The following is a 25,165-nucleotide window of genomic DNA, read 5'->3' as shown; positions in this document are numbered from 1 at the left end:
TATCTTTTCCTTTCTATGTTCTTTTTTGTGCCTTCCAGTGTTTTTTTTCAACTTCTTTTGTTGAATTTTATACATATTTATATTTACAGATGAGGGGGTAGGTCAGGGATTGTGAAAACAAATGTCTTCTGGGGCTATGCAAGTGTAGTAAACGTGAGAAGTGGGGGTAAGAATGGGTTGGTGTTATCGGTGGAATACATGCTCTTTCTACTGCAGCAGCCACTATCTACTTAGCCAGTCGATGACATGGCAGTTCAGGCCCCATGTTTTGAAATCTTCTGACTTCCTATGAAGTACTAGAAAACCATATGGAGTTTGGTGAAATTTCCTGAAATCTACACATGACAGCCAGCTCACTTTGGAAAATATGAGTCAGAAAGCATATCATTTTACCAATTTGCCACCCATGTTCTAGACACCTCAGGTAGCTTATAGAGTGTCATTCTCCAGCCCAGGTGGAAATCCCTGTTCTGTAGTACCGAATACAAGCACTGCTTGTAGGAGTTCTGGAAGTCTGGGTGCTCTGGGATTTCCTCTGCAGTGCTGAAGTAGTTTCTCAAGTGATTGTAAGGCTTTGTGGCACTCTTGGCAGCCATAAGTGACCTGGGAAACTAAGTTTTGAATCCCACCCCCATTCAATTCTGCACGTATCCCACTTACAAGCCCCACTTCAGAGAACTATGCTTGTGATTGTTATCTTGGGGACAAATATAGAGGTCAGCAGCTTTGAGAGCAAGATAGCAGGGGCTTATTTTGTAACCTTTTAATGACCTATTCAGTTATGGATGTTCTTCCTCCTCCTCCAGTTCTGTTTTTTTGTTTTTTCCTTGGATTCTGAAAAATTTACTTCAAAGATCTTTTTCACCTTAACATGTGACTATTTTCTTCAACTCGTTTAGGGTTCATTTTCAGCGTTTTCCTATCTGCTCTGTATCATCCAGAAGTGTTTCACTATTCTTCCAAGTAAATAGTGAATGCTATAAATTGATTTCATATTTTTTCTGTCATATCAGTGATACTTTAGGTAGAAGTGGAGAAGAGCAGCTGTATATGTGTGTATGTTTGAATGTAATATATATACACACACAGATATTTATTAGCTTCATTGTACTGGAAGTCAATTCAGTTCTCTGAAGTTTCTAAATTTCTTTTTTAAGTGATAAGCAAATGCCATTGTATTTTATGTTTACTGTATTCCTTCTCAAGAAAAAAGATAATATCTTTCTTGAAGTTTTTAGTATAGAAAGATATTTAAAATGAAAGCTTTGATCTTATCTGAGATATTTAATATACTTTTTATCATTAGGTTTACTTTATTATGGTAACAGTTATTGTCTTTTGTAGTAAAATTATATACTTTATTTTAATTTTTTTGAATTTATCATAAGTTTGGAACGTTGCTGTTTTCAGCTGCTTTATTTTGTGAAGGTTTAGTCCTTAGCTTTGTAAAAAAAAATTTATTGACTTGTTTTGTTTTACGTACTTGTTTAATAAAACTTTACTATTTCTTTTTTTTTAAATAGGAAAAAGTAGGAAAGTTTTAAAAAGCACAGATTGAAAATTTTTAGAGGAACTTCCTGCATCATGGCTCTATTACCCAGAAACAGTCTCTCGTACTGCCAGAAATTCCATTAGATCTTTATTTTAATGTGCAGTTCAGTAAATCCAAGTTCTGTCATTCATACATGGATATGGTTTTGCCAAATTAAAGAAGTTATCTCTTATTCCTAGATTGCATCACCTGCATAAGTGAATGCATGTTTGGGTCATGTTGAGTGTAGAATTGTTTTAGGGGAGGTCAGAGGTCTGGAGGGTGAGGACGAAGCAGGGAGCAGCAGAGGAGAAGCATTGCTGCCCCTTTGACAGAATGAAGACAGCTCTGAAGTTATTGGTGTAGTGTTCACCAGCACTACCCCAACCCTATTGTTTCCCACTGGCAAAAACTGTGAAGAAATCCATGGGCAAAGGGGAGTTAGAAAAATATCTGTAAGCTCTCAGCCTTGGTCTGACAGAGTATAATAGGGAAAAAGTGGGGCTAAGACAATGGATAAATAACTGGCACACCCAGGATCAGAGAAACTTTATTTAAAATATACTGACTCTGGTGTTTTGCTATTGTACCATATTTCGGTGGTACATATGACAAATTATTAAACAGTTCTAATATTGATTTGTATTCCTTTTTCTTTAAAGAAAATTTCTGTATCTCTGTATCCTGTGAAATTTGTTATTTAAGGAAGATTTTTCTGAAAACTTTGATGATTTTCTGCTTGAGATATTTGGTGTCCTTCATTTACTTTTCTGTTTTTTCAGTACAGGAAGTAGAGTTCAAATGCCACTAGCTTAGATGACACATTTTTTCTAAACCTTAAAAATTATGTGTTAGGAGATAGATTGGAAGTAATTTTTCTATGGATACATTTTAATTTCATTTTTTGAAGAACCTGTGGAGATAAACTGTCTAAAGTTAGAATACAGTTGCTCTATCCTGCCCCCCTTTTTTATAATTCATAGGACTTCAGGTGCATAGAATTAGATTAATCATAACTCTTTTTTCATGATACATAGATTTCATTGTTTCACTCATGGAATGAAACATTCATCCCCCCTTATTTTATGTTTTATCCTTCTTTGTTTTTAAAATTTATTTCTATAACATATTTTTTAAGGATGTTTGGAACACCTGTGAACCCATGCTTAACCCAACAACAATTTATTTCTATCTGTGTCCTCTTTGCCTACTCTTTCCCTGCCTCCCCCACAAAGACAACCACAATTCTGAATTTATTTATTTATCATTTACTTGATTATTTTCTAGTTCTAGCTCACATTATTATATGTATACACACACAAAGATATATCTATGTTATTTAATTCTGACTATTTTTGAACTTCTAAAAAAGAGTATATAACATGTATAATGTTCTGTTGTCTTCTGGGACTTCAAGCTTTTTTTTCTATTATGTACTTTTAACACAAGTTATTTTTCTGTTCTCCTGGTAGTGAACATTTGTTTCCAGTTGTTCCATTGTCTATACAGTGCTGCTATAAACATTCTTGTACATGTCCTGGCGTTCACATGCTTGATTTTCTTTGGTGGTTAAACACTGCTGGATCATAGGTATTCAAAAGTTCAGTTTAACCAGATTTTGCTAAATTGTTTTGCAAAGTGATTATACTAATTTAGATTTCTACCAGCAATGTATAAGAGATCCTGTGGTTCCAAATGCTGTGGTTCAGTTTCTGTCTAAAATTTGGTTTTAGAGTGGTGTACTTTTTGCCTTTTAACTGGTGTATTAAGTCTACGTGAATTCAGTTACCTCATTATTTTGTTCTGTGTACCACAGTTCTCAATTGTCATTTTATTCCTTTTTGCCTTCTTTTGCATTGAATAGTTAGGTTAATTTTTCTCCTATTATATTAGAAGTATTCTACTCTATTCCTGTCATTTTTGGTTACCATGGCATTACATGCAAACTTATCAAAGTCTAATAATATCTTTACTCTCATCTAGGATAATATTAGCATAAATGAGGTAAATGAATTTAACGCTTTATAGTCATTTACCTCATTTATGCTAATATTATTAAGTATTTTAATTCTGTATAATTGAAAATAAAACCTATAAGACCCATTATTTTTGTTTTGTAGCATCCCTGTTCATTTATATTTACCATTTTCTTTGCTCTTTATTCTGTTTTGCATCTTGAACCTTAATTACATCTGGATTATTTTCCTTCTCCTGGAAGTATATTTTTTATATTTTATTAATTGGGGTCTATAAGTTAGTAAACTCATTACTGTAAGTTAGTAACCTAGTTTTTGCTAGGTCAAAAATGTTATATTTGCCTTTGTCCTCAAAGGACATTTTAACTGGGTATAGAATTTTAGATTGGCATTTGTTTTGTTTTTCTCATTATATTGATGATAGAATAGCATGCTCCTTGTCTGGGTTCAGTTGTTACAATTATGAAACAGTCTAACTGTTGTTCTTTTGAAAGCAATCTGTATTTCTCTGGCTGTTTATAGGTATTTTTCTTTGGTTCTCTATAATTTTAATTGTGAATGTGGATTTCTTTTTATACTGCTTAAAAGTTGTTAGGCTGCTTTAATCTCTGCATTGATGTCTGTCATTGGTTCTAGTACATTCTCAGCCATTGGCTCCTGAAATATTGTCTCTGCCTCATTCTCATTACTGGACAAGTTTAATTGTCAGACTTTCTTACTGGACCCTCTGTGTTTCTTACTTTTTCTCTTATATTCTGTCTTTTTGTCTCTCTATGCTGCATTCTGGATGACTTCTTTTGACCAACTTTTCGGTTCAGTTATTCTCTTTAAGCTGTGTCTAATCTTGTTAAACATATCCATTGAGTTTCTAATTTAAAGTTAATGCATTTTTTCTCTTCTAGGATTTCTTTTTGTTCTTTTAATCTGCTACAAAGTTTCAAGCTTGTTTTATATATCTTGCAACAAAGTAATAAACATGCTAATTTTAAAGTCTGTTGAGTAATCCCAAAATGTGAGGTCTTTGAGAGTCTGTTTCTGTTTTGTAGTTTTGTTTGCTTGTTGCTGTTCATGATGTCTTATTTACTTTTGTATCTGATTACCTTTGATTATGTGCTTGTCATTATATTTGAAAAATACACATACGGTTGATTTGAAGCCGAGGTGATGACCTTTTCAGAAATGATTTTAGATATTTTTCTTCCTAGACATCTGGAGGTGCTACCAGTCTGGATCACTGTAATCCAAATTTAAAGGTTTGAGGTTTCCTGGACTTCGTAGGTGACATGAAGCTGGGCTGCAGGTTCATACCTGAGTTTGTATAGCTGCTTGTAGTACATACTTAAAATTGTAGGTGGTTGAGGGGGTAGCCAATTTAACAGTTTATTTTTGCTACAAATGCTTTTGTAGCAAAAGCAGCTGAATGTTGGGCATAACCTTTTTAGGTTACTGCTTTATTTAGATTTCTGCCTCACTATCTTGTTACCTTTTCATTAGTCATTGTTACCTAAATTTTTTTCATTCCAGGGTTTATTTTGTTTACCTAGTCTGCCATTAACAGAGGCAGAAATCATTTCCTTTAATTTGCTTTTGAATTTTTCTTGATGTTTGTTTGCTTTTTGTAGGTTCTGCATGAAACATTTCCTCAACACACATTCCTCATGAATGGTCTCATTCAAGGTGTAAAGGTAAGAACAATTTCTGTGTGGTTCACAGTGAACCAAAGCCAGGAACCCTTAGTAGTTTAACTCTGGAAGTTTAAACGGAACATAGGGAAATGGTTACCATTAGTAAATTCTATAAATCAAAATTTTAGCTGGATTATCAAAGTCAAAATAAAATATAACCCAAATCCATAAGACACTGGTAAGAACAGTACTTTATTTTTATTAGCATGTACAGAGCAGTATATGAAGGGTATAATTATGTGAACTTTTTTGTTTGTTTGTTTGTTTTTGTTTTTGTTTTTGCGGTACGCGGGCCTCTCACTGCTGTGGCCTCTCCCGTTGTGGAGCACAGGCTCCGGACGCGCAGGCTCAGCGGCCATGGCTCACGGGCCCAGCTGCTCCATGGCATGTGGGATCTTCCCGGACCGGGGCACGAACCCGTGTCCCCTGCATCAGCAGGCGGACTCTCAACCACTGCGCCATCAGGGAAGCCCTATGTGAACTTTTAATTGCTGTATCAACCGAATAAAATGGGCAAGTATTAATATCTTCTTTTGAGATAGACTTTGAGATTGAAGAAGAGGAGCAATCAGGATTTAGTTGTATATATAGTCTTTCGGCAAGGCTGGTGTTCTAGCCATAACTTTCTGAGCTCTCAACTACTTGACTTAATTAGGCTTAATTCATTGTTTAAATTTAATGTGATATTTGTCAGAAAAGCTTATAAATAAGGGTTAAAATATGATGGTATGTTCCGGTCGCAATTTGTAGTAAAGTATATGGGTATAGCATGTAATTTGTCCTTTTCAACTTAGATAGTATCAACCTACTTAATTTTACTTTGTGCTGAACAGCACACTTAAAATTATACCCTAGTAATTTGCTGAATTCATAGCTTTGAGCAGCATTAATTGTCATTAATACTATTTATTCTCTGCCTAGTAATTTGCTGAATTCATAGCTTTGAGCAGCATTAATTTCATTAATACTATTTATTCTCTGCCTATTTTCAAAAAGCATTTTGAGAATGCTTACAATAATCACATAAGTAAACCAGGGCAATTTAAACAAAGTAAAACAAGAACTTTTTAATACTCATTGAGCGGAGGAATATTATCAAGAATCTGATGTGTGTTCATTTAAGCACCAGTTTGTGAGCAGTTTTTAACTACATGATAAAAAGAAAAACTAAATAAATGAGAGAGGGCATTGATTAAAAATACAACATAAACTTATCCTTACAGTAGATTCTTGTGGAAGTTACCATGAATCTTTTTCTTTTGTCTTGTGGAGCTAATAAAATGTGTTTTAGTCTGGTTCTGCTAAATAAAACCAGTTAGGTCTGCACCCTAAAGTCAAGTGGCATGCTTATTACACTTTCACTTAGAGACATCCACAATATTATTCTAAAAAACCATAGAACAAAAAGTATTTGATTCAAGGGTGTGGACAAGAATTTATTTAACCTTCAATGACTATTGAACTTCAATTTATTGAACTTAAGTAAGGAGTTATATACTTTAATAATTGGCTATTGTTTCTGGGGTGGGGATATAATAAGAGAACCCAACAGCAAAGCACAGCTCTATTAAGATATCCTAATATGGATATGCGCACAGTGGCATGAATATGGCTTTGGATTGCTTTAACATTAAATCTCTGTCTACATCTTATTAACTGTTACCTTAGTCATATAATTTAATCTCCCCTTCATTATGAAGTAATGAGAAAAACAAAAAAAACCTCTAGTAGGGTGATTATGAGGATTAAATGAGCTAGTAGATGTAAAGCTATTAGCATAGTACATTCATTCATGTGCTAAATACTCAGTAAATTTTGCAAAGAAGAGTACATAAAAAGCAAAAACTATTAGAAGGAAATCTTGGTGACCATTTTTCTTACCAGTTTGGGGAAAGATTTTCTTTTTTTAGAAAAAGAATTCATAAAGGAAAAAATTGAGTCATTTACATCAATATTTTAACTTTAGTAAGTCAAAGCCACCATCATCAAACTGAAAATACAAATGACAAAATGTTATTGGTAATAGAAGGAGGAATACATAAAAGCACTCACAAAGTAAAACCATAGGAAAATGACTGATGTCCCAGAAGGGCAAAGAAGGGTGTAACTTGGCAGTTTACAAAAGATGTCAGTGTGAAAATAAGTTTATCACTAATAAGCAGTAAGTCCCAAATTAAATGAGATAATATTTTTACATACTGGAAGAAATTTTAAACTGACAAGAACTACTTCAGTTTGTGGTAAATTGGGTCCCCGTGGACTGTTGATGACAGGATAAATATAGCTCTTCTGTAAGGCAGTATTTTAAGAGTTAAAAATATTCACATATTTTAACAAAGTAATTCCATTTCTAGAAAGTTGTTCTTATCAAATAGAGTTATTCAGAGGTTCAGGTAAAGGGCTATTTGTAATAGTAAACATAGAAACTTTTTAAATGCCTTAAAATTAAAAGAATAAATATGTTGTGGGGGCTTCCCTGGTGGTGCAGTGGTTGAGAGTCCGCCTGCCGATGCAGGGGACACGGGTTTGTGCCCTGGTCCGGGAAGATCCCACATGCCGCAGAGCGGCTGGGCCCATGATCCATGGCTGCTGAGCCTGCGCGTCCGGAGCCTGTGCTCCGCAATGGGAGAGGCCACAACAGTGAGAGGCCCACGTACCGCAAAAACAAAAACAAAAAAAAAGTTGTGGTATAGCCATATAATGTAATACAGGCATATAAAGAACATGTTTTTGAAGAACACCATGTAATGTGTGAAACAAAAAGAATATACAACTATACAGTATGGTTTCAAGTGTGTTTTGACCAAAATAAATGTAAATAAGCAGGGGGAAAAAATGATTTCAAACCTGAAATTTGAAAGTATGTGGATTTATGGATGATTTTTAATTTTCTTCTTTATGTATTTTGTTTATCTTTGTAGATTTTCTACAGTTAACTTTTACTTTTTAAGTTTACTGTCATAATGCATGGAAGAGAAGGTTTAGATTTGGGGTGAGCATCAATTAAGGATGCAAGAGTAACCAGTTCTGTTTTGTGAATTCTCCAGTTTTAGTTTTGGAGTTGTTTGTTTGTTTTTGTTTTTGGTTATTTCAGAAGCTTTATTGAGATATAATTCACCTATCATGCAAGTCACCCACTTAAAATGTACATTCAGTGGTTTTTAATGTATTCACAAAGTTGTGCAGCCATCAGCACACAATTTTAGAACATTTTCATTGCCCCTGAAAGAAATCCTGTACTGATTAGTAGTCATTTCTCATTTCCCCTTAACCTCTTCAGTGTTAAGCAAGCACAAGTCTACCTTCTGTCTCTATAGATTTGTCTCTTCTGAACATTTCATGTAAATAGAGTCATACAGTATGTTCTTTTGTGACTGGCTTCCCTCACTTATAATGTTTTCAAGGTTCACCTGTGTTGTAGCACATAGTAGTACTTCATTCTTTTTATGGCCAAATAATATTTTACTGTATGGATATACCACAGTTTATCCATTTATCAGTTGATAGACATTTGGGGTTGTTTCTAGTTTTTTGTTTGTTTGTTTGTTTTTGCGGTATGCGGGCCTCTCACTGCTGTGGCCTCTCCCGTTGCGGAGCACAGGCTCCGGACGCACAGGCTCAGCGGCCATGGCTTACGGGCCCAGCCACTCCGTGGCATGTGGGATCTTCCCAGACCGGGGCACGAACCTGTGTCCCCTGCATCGGCAGGCGGACTCTCAACCACTGCGCCACCAGGGAAGTCCTGTTTCTAGTTTTTGATTATTGTGACTAATGCTGCTGTGAACATTTGTGTACAGGTTTTCATGTGGACATATGTTTTCACTTCATCCTAGGTACATGCTTAGGAGTAGAAATGCTGGGTTATATGGTAACTTGAGTTTTTTTTAAATTATGTTTTGAAATTAACTTCTTTCTTAACCCTGTTTCTGGCAAGTAATATATGTTCCTCATCTCCTAGACTTCTGACAGATGGGTGGCTGAAGCCATGGACAACAATTTCTTTTATCTCTACACTTACTCCCTTGGTGGTATCGTCAGACTTACTCACTTTCAACTCTCAAATAAATATCTTCCTCGACCTTGGGCCAGAACTTCAGACTTGTCTATCCAGTTGCCTAATTGACATCTCTATTTCCTTGCCTAATAAGTATCTCAAAGTTAACAGCTCCAAAACTAAGATCCTGGTCTTCCCCTCCAGCCTGACCAACCCACAAGTCTTCCTCATATCAGTTACTGGTCATGCCATTCTTGCTCATGCCAAAATTCCTGGAATCAGTCTTCTTTCTCTTCCATATCCCAAACCCAATCCATCAGCAAGTTCTGTGATTCTACCTTCAAAATAGAACTATAATCAAAACAGTACCTGGTCTCCTTTCAGTAGAGATCATGATAAAATATAAGCCAGTTTGTGGCACTCTTCTTAATCAACCCCACCCACAGCCTGTTTTCTCCTTTGGTGTCATCCCTGTTCTTTCCTCCACTTCCTGCTGACCTTGCGCAGCCACAGCTTCCTCAGCCAGTGCTTGCCTGAGGGCTTTGCAGGTACTGTTTTTTCTGCTTGCTTTTCCCAGATTTTGGCAGGCTTCACTCCTTAACCCCTCAGCTCTTCACCCAGATGTCATTTTTCAGTGAAGCCTTCAATGACTACCATCTTGAATAATGTGTCCAGTTCTCATCACTCCCAATCCCCCTTCTTTGCTTTTTCTTCAAAGCATTATCTTACCTCTGACATGCTGTATATTTTGCTTTATCTTAATCTTGTTATTATGTGTTCTCATCACCCCTCCTCTTTTAGACTGGAAGTTTCTTAAAGACATGAATTTTTGTCCACTTTGCTCATTGCTGTCCCCAGCACCTAGAACAGTTCTTGGCACATGGTAGGCACTAAGTAAATACTGTTGAAATAACATTTCTTTCCAGTCTTTTTCTATGCATTTTTATATAGTCAAGATCCAGCTTACTCAGAGACTTTAACTGTGTATCTTTTTTTTCTTGTATCAGCGGTAACTAATTATATCATAGTAATTTCCCCATAACATTAAAACTACATAAAATACAGGCAGCCCCCTCTTGCATGTTCCAATATGCACAAATTTCAGTTACCACAGTTCGGTTATATAACATGAGTCTCCCAATTCAGCACGATGCAGAATTCCGTTACCTGGTGTATTAACTGAGAAGCTGCATGAAATACAAACTGCTGCTAACTCCTCAGTCCACAAAACACTACATAAATAACAGATGCACATCATAACCAGTCACGCATTTCAAAGTGTTGGTGACCAGTCACTGTGCATCTTAGTTCATGCACGTACAGCAAAACATGCCATTGTGTTGCCTCCTTGATCCAGTGAGAAACCCACATGACAGTTTACAAAAATGGATCATTGAAAGAAGGAATTGGCCAACAAGGATGAGAATGCAATAAAGAAATAAATAATGATAATGCTGGAAGTGGGATTCATATAGAACCTCAGAGGAATTATAGAAGAACCAGCTGGTTGGAGAGACTCTAGATGTGTAGCCAAAGGAACTTAGTGAAGATAAATTTATCAGCATAAATGAGGAAAATGGTTGTGATGAAAAGGATAAAGATGTCCCAGAGGAAGTGATGCCAGCAAAAAGCTTGGACTTATATACACTACCAAACGTAAAATAGCTAGCTAGTGGGAAGCAGCCACATAGCACAGGGAGATCAGCTTGGTGCTTTGTGACCACCTGGAGGGGTGGGATAGGGAGGGTGGGAGGGAGGGAGACGCGGGAGGGAAGAGATATGGGGCCATATGTATATGTATAACTGATTCACTTTGTTATAAAGCAGAAGCTAACACACTATTGTAAAGCAAGTATACTCCAATAAAGATGTTTAAAAAAATAAAAGAGCTCTCAGAGATGATATTGCATGACACTGAAAGCACAAAGGATAAATGTTGGAAGCTGATCCAAACTTAAAAAGGCGTGTGACAGTTTTCCAAAGCAAAGAAGATACTGTGCATCATACATTATATGCCTTACAAAGAAGACAAGCACTGTTCAAATGACTCTTGATAAGTTTTTTACAAAGAAATAAAACACTTTAATTCTTTAAATTACAGTGTACTAAATACATACTATTGATAGTTTTACTATTTTTTTCATTTCACTAAATATGTATAACTGATAGTAAAAGTTTTCAGTGTTCTGACAAAAATTTCTAAATGTCGTAGAATAAATCAGTTTTTCCCATTGATTAAAATCACTTTACATGGTTTCAGCTTGCACATTTTTTTTCAGTCCTGTACTACCATGCAAAGCAAAAACTGCCTGTATTTGAAGTGGTTATACGTATACTATTCTATTGTATGAATATGCTATAATTTATCCATTTCCTTGTATAAGTGGTTTCTAATTTCAAACTACTGAAGATAATTCTGTAACAAATTATTTTTTATTTTTATTTTTTTGCGGTATGCGGGCCTCTCACTGTTGTAGCCTCTCCCGTTGTGGAGCACAGGCTCTGGACACGCAGACTCTGCGGCCATGGCTCACGGGCCCAGCTGCTCCGCGGCATGTGGGATCTTCCCGGACCGGGGCACGAACCCGTGTCCCCTGCATCGGCAGGCGGACTCTCAACCACTGCGCCACCAGGGAAGCCCCTGTAACAAATTTTTTTAAATAAATCTTTACATTTTTTATTGTTTCCCAAAAAGTTAGAGTTGTAAAGGTATAACTAGTGGGTAGAAAAGTTTGGGCATTTTAAAAGATCTTGAATATATAGTACCACATTATCTCCTAGAGCAGTTGTGCCATTTCACACGTCCATCAACAGTGTATCTGTTTCACCATGCTCTAATACAAGTATTACTTTTCAGATCTTCACTAATCTGATAAGCTTGAAAATGATGTCTCAATGTAATTTTATTTCTTTGATTTCAAGTGAGGTTGGATATTTTTACATTATTTGCTGGCTACTTTTATGAAGTGCCTTCAAGTTCTTTGTTTATTGTTTATTTTTCTAATGAGGATTGTTCAGTTCTTTATTTTTAAATGATGTACTTCATTTTATGATAATCCCCTCATTTTAATGATTATTAGTTTAAGTACCTGTTCATCTTAACAATTATAAAGGGAAAAACTCACACTTGATCCCTCTTCTCAGATTTTGAAAGTCCTATTCTCCAAACATTTTTCAATAGCAGTTTTTATTTTTATGGAATTGAAACATATGGTAGACATTGTTATGTGACTAGCAATAAGAAGTTTTGTTAGCGTTCTCCAGAGAAATAAGACCAATAGAATATATATAAAGAGGGTTATTTTAAGGAATTGGCTCACATGATTGTGAGGCTGGCAAGTCTGATATATGTACGGCAGGTTGGCAGGCTGGAAACTCAAGCAGGAGTTAATGCTACAGTCCTGAGGCAGAATTCTTTCTTCTACTGGAAACCTCAGATTTTGCTCTTAAGCCCTTCAGCTGATTAAACAAGACTTTCATATTATTGAGGGTAATACCCTTTACTTTAAAGCCAACTGATTGTAGATGTTAGACCACATCTACAAAATACTGTCACAGCAACACCCACACTAGTATTTGATTAAATAACTCGGTACTATAGCCTAGCCAAACTGACACACAAAATTAACCACTAAAGTATTATAGTTTTGGCTACACTTCATTGGAAGTATAACCAGACTGAGATGCTGTGGTTTGACTTAGTAGATGAAGTCTAGGTATTACTGCTGGTTAACATGAGCAGATAGAGTGACTGTAATCATTTTTTCATGAAGACCAGCTGGTCTGATTGCCCAATGTCTACCTTGAAACTTCTTGAAGCTTCCTTCTTTAGCATGTTTTATATTTAATACAAAACTAGATATCTTCATCAGTGTCCCAAACTAAAACTAAGTGGGCCAGATGCCCAGGGTTGATTTACACCTGGATCAATTGATATGAAGAAGATGCCTCTGTAGCATGCAGCTTTAATCTTGTCTAGCTTTGACTTCACAGCAAGGGGTGGGAAAGGCAAAAAAGTAGAAGACCCAGCAGTCCATCCCAGGGCTTGGCCACAGAAGTTCACATGCATTGCTTCTTAGTCTAGACTTGATGGTCAAGTCTGATCAAGGAGATGGCCATGTAGATCTACCAGGACACTCATCCGGGGACATTTAATATGTCAAGAGTTTCTCTAATCCTGGGAATTGCTGCTGAGCTGTCTCATCCTGCTATTTAATGAATTAAATTATGAAGCAGCGCATAGCATAAGCACACAGAGAAACTGTTGGCTGATGTTTCTAAGAATTAAAAATAAAAAACAAGATACCTTTAAAGTCCTCTTATAGCTACTCTTTAGGATTACTAAGTACCGAAGTGCTTTGCGCGCGCACACACACACACACACACACACACACACAGTAATTCTTGCTTTCTTAATTTGGACAGGAACTTGTCCTTTTAATATCCTTTTAATTATCTGTAAATAAAATTGTTAAAACAACCTACTTGAGACAGATGACTTCATAAATTTTAAATAGTTTTTTATAACAAGCTGCTAATTTATCCATTTATTAAAACATGTTTAAGAGAATTCACAAGTAGATAAGTCTAGTACTTTATATGCTTCAGGATAGAGCCACTAAAATGTCAGTAAAAAAAAAAAGTGTAATAATTGGTTTGAATTATGGGCTTATGGGTTAGTCTCAGGTCCTAGAGCCACCTCACACCTGAGCTGAATCCCTCTTCTACTGCTTATGAGCCGTGAGCCTTAGGCTACTTACCCTAATAGTACCCATCTCAGAAGGTAAGACATTTGTGTGAAAGGCATAGAACAGTTTGGCATATAGGAATGCTAGCTGTTATTCTTTCTTGTAATCAATTTGAAGTAATGGCCCTACTACTTCTAAGATTAAGGGAAAGCCTGTGACAGTCTGTTTCTTTATATTTTAATTAAATTTAATTGCACTTTCATATGCTTTTCTTTCTGCTTTCAGTGGATCTTCCCTACATCCATCCCCTTTTCTCCCCTTATCAAAAGAAAACACTCCAGCCCTCTTGCCCATATTGTTCTTTCCTTGAAGTCTCAGGATTACCAGCTGTTCTTAGACCTTCATGCTTCACAAATTCCCTTTCCCGGACTTCAGTTGAACTAAAGTCATTTTGTGGATCATATTTCTCATTTGCCCTGTTAAACTGATTGTTATGCACCCTGGGAAGGGAAGCTGTGTACTGTACAGGGTCTTACTGGGTCCTAGGTCTGAAAGGTGACCCCTGTTTTAGTACAGTTATTTTATGTGAAAGGATTTGCATTTGTCAGTTATGTAAATAAAAACCACAATTCCATTAGTGTGAAATTTTCTCTTTGATGTCCTTTTAAGAAGTGAAAGAAATGAAAGTCATTATTAGTAAAATACTGCATGAAAAATCAAAGTGAATGAATATAATTTTGGGATAAACTATGTCTATATGTTGCAGGTTCCTTGCGGCTTATAAAGGATACTTATAAAAGGATACTTGTTATAAGATGCGAACTTTTTCATGGAAAAATGAAAATTTTCAGAAGTAGTTAAATAACTGTACTTTATTCTTCATTGGTGGTACCATTGCCCCCTCAAACTCAGTTGTAAAGTTAATTAAAATATTTGAAGGAAAAAAAATTTTAGTTTTAAAACTTGTTAAGGGTTTTGACCTAATTATTTTAGTCAAATGTTTGCCAACTGCATATGTTAAGGAAAACTTATGCTTAAAACTTTTATGATGGCTATATAAAGTATAAAATTCATGTACTTTTGCTTCAGATGAGTTGTATTTGCTATTCTTTGTATGCTCTAAAAAGTTTATTGGATAATTGTATTTAATTGAACAATAAGCTTTAATTGCTGTTTTGTCAAATTAGAGCCTGTAAGGCCATGTCAGAATTACTGGCCAATTAATTATGCCACCTTAAAAACCTGTTGGACTGGGAAGCTAATTTACAAAAGTGACGTATTAACTGTTGGTTAATTTTGCCATCCACACCTAGGCTCCTACACACCATGTTTTATCCAGTATTCGTTGGGCCACGATAGCATGGCTTAGTACATTCAGTCCTCATTTTTCCCGGATTTCATATTTGCAGATCTGCCTACTCGCTAAATTTATTTGTAACCCCCAAATCAATACGGTGCTTCCATGTTCATTTATGTATGGCATAAGGAGGGAATTTGAGTTGCCCAACTGCGAGTTTCCAGCTGAGGTTGAACAAGGGGACATTTTCTCTTCTTGTTTCAGGTCTCATACTATAAACATGTTCTTTTTGCAGTCCATGTAATGCCATATATTTTGCATTTTTGTTCCTTTTGTTGACAATTTCTCTGTTTAAAATGGCCCCAAGTGTAGTGCCAAAGTGTTGTCAAGTATTTCTAAATGCAGGAGGGCCTTGATGTACCTTATGGAGAAAATACTGTGTTAGATAAGCCTCATTCAGACATGAGTCATAGGGCTGTCAGCTGAAACTTCATTGTTAATAAATCAACAATATACATATTAAATAAGGCATCTTTAAACAGAAACACACATTAATCAATGTTATGTATTGATCAGTTAATGAAACTATGTGACCAGAGGCTTGCAAGAACCCAACCTTGTGTTTCCTCTATCAACAATGGTTCCATGTTCTCTAATTCTGTGAATAATGAGAATCAACTGTATTTGTGTTAAAGGCTAGGGCCTTGATGTCAGTCTCGTTTTAATTTTTAAACATTTTGTTCTCATTTGCAAATTATGCTCTGCATCTTTAGGACTGATGAAGTACTTGCCTAATCAAGGTACCGATATCCTTCTTAATCTACTGTTGTAATAATGTGGTCTGATAGGATCTAGGGCTAGATTGGGTAGTGAAGAAATAACTCTGGGACAGAAAAAAGTCTTTGATTTTTAAGAAATACAAGTTTTCCAAAGAGGCAAGTATTTATTAGATTGAATTTTAGCATCTTAATAAAAATGTAGGTTCTCCCAGAGGGTATTTTCAACATCTGTTGTCACTGAGAATTTTATTTAAATAATAATTATTTAATGAATAGATTAAATTACAACTTAAATCCAGAATCTAGATAGCAGTATCTTTTATCTGTAAAAACTACATTATTTTAAATAAAACTTCAGTGCTTGGCCTTCTCATATCCTTTGTTTTAATGGCATGCATTCTATAGCTTAAAGCATTGTATGAAATCTAAAATCAGAACTGTCCAAAAAGTTTTCCAGGGTTCTTTGTGTTTAGAGTTTTTATTACTGTTTTTGTGGTGGTTGTTACTTCAACTGCCTTGTCCTCTTAAATTTCTTTACGTATTTTTCTTGACCAGTTCTATACTGAACTGGTATTTGATATGCCAAGAACTCAGGCATTTGATATTTTTAAATTTTATTTATTTATTTATTTATTTATTTATGGCTGTGTTAGGTCTTCGTTTCTGTGCGAGGGCTTTCTCTAGTTGCGGCAAATGGGAGCCACTCTTCATCGCAGTGCACGGGCCTCTCACTCTCGTGGCCTCTCTTGTTGCGGAACGCAGGCTCCAGACGCGCAGGCTCAGTAATTTTGGCTCACGGGCCTAGTTGCTCCGCGGCATGTGGGATCTTCCCAGACCAGGGCTCGAACCCGTGTCCCCTGCATTGGCAGGCAGATTCTCAACCACTGCGCCACCAGGGAAGCCCTGATATTTTTAGAGAATTTTAAAGCAACGTAAAAGATTTTCGTTTCTAAAATTTATGAAACTGATAGTTGCAAGTCGTGAATTTAAGCCCTGCTTCTGCAGTCGTTTAGCTCTTAGTTAAAAAGGAGATCATTTAACTGTCTTGATGCAAGAACAGACCAAATGCCCTGGAAATCCACTGTGGCTTATAAATTACAAGGTTTGATGCCTGGGTAGGGTTAATATTTTATTTCAGAGGAGCCAAAATGCTTTTCTCCTCAACTTGCCTGCCCTCCATTGAGTCTTCTCTCACCTCCCCTTACATCAGTTTACTGGTGACTGATAAGGGATTAGAATCCTATTCTTCTTCTCAGCCATGTGACCTTGGAAACTACTGTGAGTTGATTTGCTCTTAAAAGTTCTATTCAGTTTACCAAACCTCTTTGAAAGCCCTTATTACCAGACCCTGTGATAGGCATCAAGCGTACAGAGAAGGAAAGAAACCATTCCTCTGACCTTAATCTCAATTTCTAATCCAATAGAGAAGATAGACAAATAACAAGTAATTGTAATAGAGTGTTACAGTTATAATAGAAGCAATATGTACCAGGTTGGGGGGGAGGGTTGTTTGTTTTGCACCCCTCAAAAACCAGTGTGATTAATTCTGTTTGAGTAGCTAAGAAAATAGAGGAAGAGGTGCTTCTTGCTCGGAGTTGAGAAGAATGACTAGTAGTTTACCAGGTCCAAGTGTGGGAAGCATACAGGCACAACAAGGGCCTTTGCAATGCCTTTTGGCACAAAGGAACACAATGTTGTATATGTTCAGAAAACTAAGAAGTATTGTATATAGACAAAACATAGAGGATGTGTGTTAGGTGATAGATGTTGGAGTGTTCTACCTGTATGCTATGCTGAGGAATTTTTTTAATGTATTATGAAATTCAAATACACAAAAGGAGAGAATAATGTAATAAACGCCCATGTACTTATCACCTAGTTTCTATTTGTAGTATTTAAAAGCAAAGTTCAGACACTCATTATTTCACCTATTAAATACCTGCTAAAGAATTTCAACTCTGCACAGTGGAGAGTTTTAAACAAAGGATCAAAGAACGGAAGTCTGCAGCTCATCAAGGTTCTCTTGGGGGTATGTGGAGGACAGATTGGAGGGAACTAGGACCAGGGGCGGGAAGCAGTTAGAAAGCAGTTTTATTTAAATCCAGGCAAGAAATGCTGAACAGTGTCACACAGCAGGGGATGGATAAAGAGAAATCATTACAAGAGAATGGTCTGAAAAATCGCCTTGGGGAGTGGAGGGATGATGGGAAAGCTTTGGACAGCTTCTTAGCAAAGATGGGAAGTGTGGGTGTTTGGTCAGGTTTATAGGGAACAGTGTGCATGTTAAATGTCGAAATAGGGAAGTCCATTTGGCTGTAGGCACAGAGCTCAGAAGAGATATTGCAAAGCTGTTCATAATGTAGGTGGTGGTGGCCATGTGTGCAGACAGAGCATGTAAAGGGAGGATGATAGCACCAACAGGGTCTGAGAGGCAAGCCTGTGGCCACCTCAAAGGGCCCTGATTTCAAAAAGGAAATAGATACGGAAGTGGCCAGCCAGCAGAGTGACTGGCAAATTGTGAGGAAGTGGTAAATGTGAGTTTCTTCCTTTGCTTATGTGTGGTGTTCTTGCTTCCCCTTAGCCTCAACTCTTTTTTCAAATCTTATGCAACTTGCATTATCTCTGTCCTAAGTTCACCAGGCAAATGGAACTTTAAATTTGATGCCAAGAAAATTTGCTTTTCTTATGGACATTTAGTATATGCATACTTATCCTGCTATCCCTATTAGTTTATCCCTTTGAGAGCAGAAGGTGTGTATTCATTTGAGTGTCTTCACTTCGGTTAATTCAGAGCTTTGCACGTGATAGATATGGTATACATATTTATTAAAATGAATTAAGTGTCTGGCTTCTTTCCATACACTTGGTGTGTGTTCACGTTATGGGCCAACTGTGGGTGTATATATTTTACATCACCTCTCTTTTCCAGTTTCTCCCAGAAAACGAGCTCTTATCCCTTTCTTCCCTCTCAAACAGCACGCTTAAAAATTTTGTTAGTTTTTTTTTTTTAATGACAGGTTATATTTAATGTTTCAAATTACTCTGTTTTGGAGCCACTGAAATGAATTGGAGCATTTAGAAATACATTTAGAAAATAAGAATTACAAGTAGTTGGGGGATCACATTATAAATCTGACCTTTGCTTCTGCTTTCTTCTCCAGGGCCTGCTCTCTTTTCTGAGCGCCCCACTCATAGGTGCGCTGTCTGATGTGTGGGGAAGGAAGCCCTTTCTCCTCGGCACCGTCTTCTTCACCTGCTTCCCAATTCCACTGATGAGGATTAGTCCATGGTGAGTGGCTAGGTCCTCCATCATGACTGTCTGTTTTGGGTCACATGTGGACAGTACACCTGCAGTGTGCTTTTTAACCTTTGCAAAACAGTTGTACCTGTGTTTTCATTTGAACTCTTCGGTAATACTGAAAGCTAGTAGGCAGTTGCCATCATGCCCACCTAAGTTCTTCACTTAGGTGAAGAAATAGAAAGAAAAGATGTCTCTAAGGGCAGCTATTGTTGCCATGAGGTAAGTTACAAGATTGGGTCCTGGGAGGGGGCAGACAATCCCTGTACTCACTCAATTGTGGCTCATTTGACTTTGAAAATATGTTGTTTTTGTCAACTCATTGCTCTAGGGCACTGACATGAACATAGTTTATATCAAAAGGCAGGAGTCACTTTTGTGTGTACTGTATTAAGACCAATAACCTATTCTAAATCATAATGTGAATTTTAATTTGATCTCATTTTTTCATGATAAATAAGGAGAGAATAGTTAGCATGTAACCAAGGCTATTTAGTTAATAAAAATGGGTTGGAATTTGCACCTGAGCAGTAACTTAGTTTTTCTGGAGTACAGAGGATGGTATTTTGGCCAAAATTCCTGTTGCTGAGATGCTATTCCTATGTGAAGAACATACTTTAGAATGGAGGGTTTTTGTGTTTCAGTTTTTTGGGTTTTTTTAAAAAATTCAATTAATAGTTTTGGAGGGGGGTGCTCATGTGAAAATACTCTCATTTGATAGAAATTTTAGGTCAACATTTGTCATGTTCCAAATGTGTTGGCTATCTATAATGAATCATTTTATTTCCTACCAGATAAATTTTTATAAAATACTTTTTGGTATTGAGTCTTTCTGTCCAAGAGCAAGTCATGCTTTTCTGATGAATTAGGGTTTTTTTTTAATGTTCTCTCAATACCTTAAAATTATTTTCTTCAGATCTTTAAATGATTTTACCTCTTCTCTTCCAGTTTTTGTTGTTGTTTTTTTTTTTTTTTTTTTTGCGGTATGCGGGCCTCTCACTGCTTTGGCCCCTCCCACCGTGGAGCACAGGCCCTGGACGTGCAGCCCCAGCGGCCACAGCTCATGGGCCCAGCTGCTCCACAGCATGTGGGATCCTCCCGGACCGGGGCACGAACCCGTGTCCCCTGCATCGGCAGGCAGACTCTCAACCACTGCGCCACCAGGGAAGCCCTCTTCCAGTTTTCATGCTGCTGCTTCTGCTACTTGTGTAGACTAATGAATAATGTTAAATAAAAGTAATGATTATGGACCTATCTAGGACCTATCTACCTCATATATATGAAGGAAATATAATGTTTCATCATTGAGTATTAAAATGCCTTTTGGGTTTAAAAATACTTGTTCCTATTTTATTTAGAGATTTTCTTTTTTAAAATCAAGGTTGAATGTCAAATTTTATTTGATGCCTTTTGCATCAGTTGAGATCATTTGAATTTTCTTCTTAGATCTACCAGCATGATGAAGCATATTAATAGATTTCTAATATTGAAACATCCTTACCTCCTAGGATTAAACCCTACTTTTCTGTGAGATTCTGTTTGCTAATATTTTAACTAGATTTTTTAAGCATCTATGCATATGATAGAAATTTTTTGTCTTAATTACATTAATTTTTAAAATGCTTCCTGCTTTTGTGTATATGTATTATTCTTAGCTAAAGCTAGGAAGTTTAGAAAGTTTTAATTTCTGTTCTGGCTACCTTTAAAAGTATAACTTTACTGCATACCCTTACTCTTTCATTTTTATAAACTGCATTTACTGAAACCCGTTGAACAATGACAAAATTAGTATGTTTCTCCTTCCTCTCCATCTTGATTATAATTTTATTAGTTGTCCTCTATATCTTTAAATATACATGTATTTTTTAAATTTATTTGTTGGTTTATAGTCTTTACATGGTATCTTTGGCTTTGGTTATAAAAGTGTGTATACACTACCTCTCTCATGGGTGTTTAAAATAATCTTTTTATAGGTGGTATTTTGCAATGATTTCCATGTCTGGAGTCTTCTCAGTCACGTTCTCTGTGATATTTGCCTATGTAGCTGATGTTACTCAGGAGCATGAGCGAAGTACTGCTTATGGATGGGTAAGATAATAGATTGTTTTTTAATCAGAGAAATAATGAACATTCTACTAAAAATTCACTGGAAAGTGAGATTTTATTAAAATAGTGTTAAATATTGACTTATGTAAAAGAAAATCCAAAGCAATTGAAATGAAAAAGGAGACTTATGAGAAGTTAAAAATAGCAAGATAGAAATTGCTAGTAATTTATTTTCTGGTTTTAGTGTTGTAAGATTGGCAGGATGTGTTGAGTTGTCAGTTGCAAAGTTTTTCTAAAGTTGGTTTGATTTGTTTCTTGTTAGCTAATCTCTTGAGGAAACATAACAGTAAACAAGTGCTACGATCATAGGTCTCTGTGTACCTAATAAGAATTGGAAAGATGATAAAACCTCAGCCATGTTAATCCATTGTTACTGTATTGCTAGTTGTGTGACTCGGGCACTTATTTGGGACATGGTACTACAGAAAAAGGACTACATTCATTCAGCAAATAATTGCTGAGTGTAAAACAAAAGTTATAGGAGAACTTTTTTGGGTAATTGACAATCATTTCTAATTTTCTTAGGCAAGGTAATGGCACTGTGGTTACATAGGGGAAGAAAGACCTGTAGAAGATGGCAGGCTGAAGCCATTTAGGTCAGAGTGTCACAACTCTGAAAATTACTTAAGTGGTTCAAGGGGAAAAGATGACAGGCGAGCATTTGTGGGTATGTGTTCAGTGTGTGAACCTCTTGGGGTAATTGGGTGTGGACAGGAAAAATTTTCCCTTCTTCCCTTTTAGGTTCTTTGGCCAGCATAATAATTAAATTGACGTAAGACAGATTAACAGGAGAAAAACAAATTTAATTTCATTTGTATGGGAGTCCCACAAAGATGTGAGATACTCAAGGAAAGTCAGGCAATTGAGGCTTATATACCATCCTGAGCTAAGGAGAAAGAGGGTAGGGGTCTGGGGCTTCAAAGGGAAGGAAGACAATTCACAGGAAGATGAGAGCAAATATCTGGTAAACAAATGTTTGCCATTCCATGCAGATAAGTCTGATATAAAAAGTTATCTTTACTATTTGCTCTCTTCCTGGCATAGGCCTCCTGTCTAAATTCTTTTAGGCTGTTAAGGGAAAGGTAAAAAGCTTTTCCTGAGTCTCCTGGGTCTTAATTGCCTTCAGCTAAAAACAATCTACATGCCAAAGTGGCACATTTTGGGGTGGCTTATTCTGCTCCCCTTCAGTGTGCAGTGTGCACTTCTCTCCACTTTCCTGTGTTTGAAATGTTTATAGTAAGAAGATGGAAGAAGAAAGATGATCTGGCTGGGTTGTTGAATGTTTGGAGGGGGATTGAATGCCAGAAACTCAGGTGACTTCTCTCCTGAGTCTTACTTTTTCTTTTAAATCCCACTTCCTAGAAGACAGTAAGTAGTCATTCAGTGTTGACTGAATGAATAATTGTATGGATCAATGATGGACATATAAGTCAGTCACTGCTGTTCCACAGAACACAACAGCAATTTTTACTTTGTTGACTTTAGACATCAGTAGTTTAAAAACTTCTCCTTCGACCCCACTTACCCTGTAGCTATTACTTGCTCTCTCCTTTCCTTCTTCCCACCTTCCCTGAACGTTTCTCATGTCATGTCCTAAAACAGGGGCATCTCCAGAGTGCTGCGGAGGAGGATAGAGGGAGAAGCAGATAGGAAGGCTTCAAAGAAGGCAGGGTGTTCAAGGTGGGCTCTCAGGGTCGGTCAGCAGATTTGAGGGGTGCCAGAAGCCTCATCTATCACACTTGTGCAGCTTTTCTCAACATCACAGAGAACACTCATTTCCCTCCAATTTTGTTCGATTTTTGTTCCTTGCTTCCACCAGAAAAACCCCTCATGAAGCTGTTGTGCTAAGCAGTCGTACTTAGGAAAGATTTCAGAGAGAGAGAGAGTTCTGGAACCAAAGTGATCATGACTTAGTTCCCCTGTCTCCAGCTCAGTTCTTCATCTGTAAAATGGCAATTATAATAATGGCTGTTCGTAGGTATGTTGAGAGAAGTTAGTGAGAGGAGCGCCCTACTGAAGTGTGCCCTCAGCCAGCATGTAAGGCTTCCTGGACTTGGTCACAGGACCCAGGATTTGGCCAGTGGCTAACCTTTACATTTACCTCTACATGTCAGATGTTGAGATGACAAACCTGAAAAAAGTAAAAGAAAAAAAGCTTGCAGGCTACCTTACAGATATAGGAGGATTTATTGCCAGTTAATTATAGGATTGTCAATCAAGTCTAGCTGAAATTCTAAGAAGCATTTTGAGATCTGTTAAAGAATATATATGTATATCTTCCTTACTGAAACTCCTCCAGTAAACAAAGAAAAGTGGTAATTTCTTTCAATGGCTGCAATAATGAATTTAAGTTAATGCTCATTGAGAGACTGTTGTGGTGAAGTCATCCTTTAGATTTATTCACTCGTGTCGTATTGAGTGTTAAAGAGGGATTTTAGATAAATACACAAACTAAGCAAGTAGGCTGCTTTAAGTTTTAAGAAAGATGCAACATTTTACATAGAATTTCATGGGGCCATAGATTCTCAGAAACTCATTCAACAAATATTTATTGAGCAATGTAACTAATCAAATAAAACAATTAGGAAACCACTGCTGCTCCCTGTCCCCTTCTGATATTTGAAATTTGGTGACTAACCTTTTTATTTTCATTTCCATATTCCACATGATTAAATTGGCTCTCAGAGTATTCATTATTAAATATTTTAATAACAGATTTTTTCCCACTAAATTCCTGTTGTTTCTCACTATTACTACATGTATATAATAATTATGTTTTACTTTTTGCATACTTGAAGAAATTAAACTGATCTTTAAGTGTTATACCTGCTTCAGTGGACCGCTAAGGGAATGGAGGGAGGAAGATTAGGGTATTATAGGTGGGCATTAGTAGACAGAGAGATGGGAGGAGGAAATCCTGAGCACTGTAGGACCTAAACAAATTGGGCTGTGTTAGGAGGAGGGGATAGGCCTGCCCCTCTGTGTCTGAGAGAATTTGCCTTGCGGTACCATCTAAGTCAAGTTATGAAGCTTTCAAGTCTTCAGATACATAGACTTGTAAATAATAATGCTCATGTCTTTTTCGTGGTTTGCAAGACTTAAAGATTCTCATTAAGATTTCTGCCTTTGGTAATTTCTCCATGGCAGTGTACAAATGTTTGAATTATGGAAATACCAGAAAATAGAGCACTTCTCCCTTAGAGCAGTGTTGCAGGATACATCACATGGATGGGAAAGATGAATTTAAAAGTTTACCGTGGTTTGGAGTGCATCATTTACTGATAATGAGCATTAATCTCATAATCAATCATTATTTATCCCTCTTGTTTATATCTGAAGTAGTTACTGTATCCCCTTCAAATTTGTGGGGGAGCTTAGTAAAGAAGGCAGTCATTTTCTATTCAAAACTGATGTATCGTGTATTCTTATATATTAAATTATTGTTATATAGATAATAATTTAATTCCATTGTTCTTTTTTTTTTGCGGTATGTGGGCCTCTCACTGTTGTGGTCTCTCCCGTTGCGGAGCACAGGCTCCGGACGCGCAGGCTCAATGGCCATGGCTCATGGGCCCAGCCGCTCCGCGGCATGTGGGATCCTCCCGGACCGGGGCACGAACCCGTGTCCCCTGCATCGGCAGGTGGACTCTCAACCACTGCACCACAAGGGAAGCCCAATTCCATTGTTCTTAATGACCAAATCTTGAGTTATTGAACAGTCTTTATCTTAGAAAATGTCCAATTGGCTAGAATAGAATTATGATAGTAGAATTAGAAATGTCTTTGACAAATAACGAAATAAATGATTGAG

The 25,165-nt window shown here is 36.7% G+C and overlaps 1 protein-coding gene across 3 annotated transcripts in view; it reads left to right on the top strand.

Moving 5' to 3' along the window:
* LOC115849909 (hippocampus abundant transcript-like protein 1) overlaps positions 1-25,165 on the top strand; it is an 81,578-nt gene that overhangs the window by 42,375 nt on the left and 14,038 nt on the right. Inside the window, exons 1-4 of one of the 3 annotated variants that reach the window (XM_060301192.2) lie at positions 4,089-4,807; positions 5,130-5,192; positions 19,112-19,239; positions 21,222-21,336. In XM_060301192.2, coding sequence (XP_060157175.1) covers positions 5,166-5,192; positions 19,112-19,239; positions 21,222-21,336 — 270 coding nt within the window. In that variant the 5' untranslated portion in view covers positions 4,089-4,807; positions 5,130-5,165. Of the gene's footprint in view, positions 1-4,088; positions 4,808-5,129; positions 5,193-19,111; positions 19,240-21,221; positions 21,337-25,165 lie in introns of those variants that run through there. The other 2 variants (XM_030851525.3, XM_060301191.1) reach the window with 2 other exon arrangements.

Source organism: Globicephala melas, chromosome 6 (assembly GCF_963455315.2).
Source record: "Globicephala melas chromosome 6, mGloMel1.2, whole genome shotgun sequence".
NCBI classification, from domain to species: Eukaryota; Metazoa; Chordata; class Mammalia; order Artiodactyla; family Delphinidae; genus Globicephala; species Globicephala melas.
This window is presented reverse-complemented; position numbering and strand designations above follow the sequence as displayed.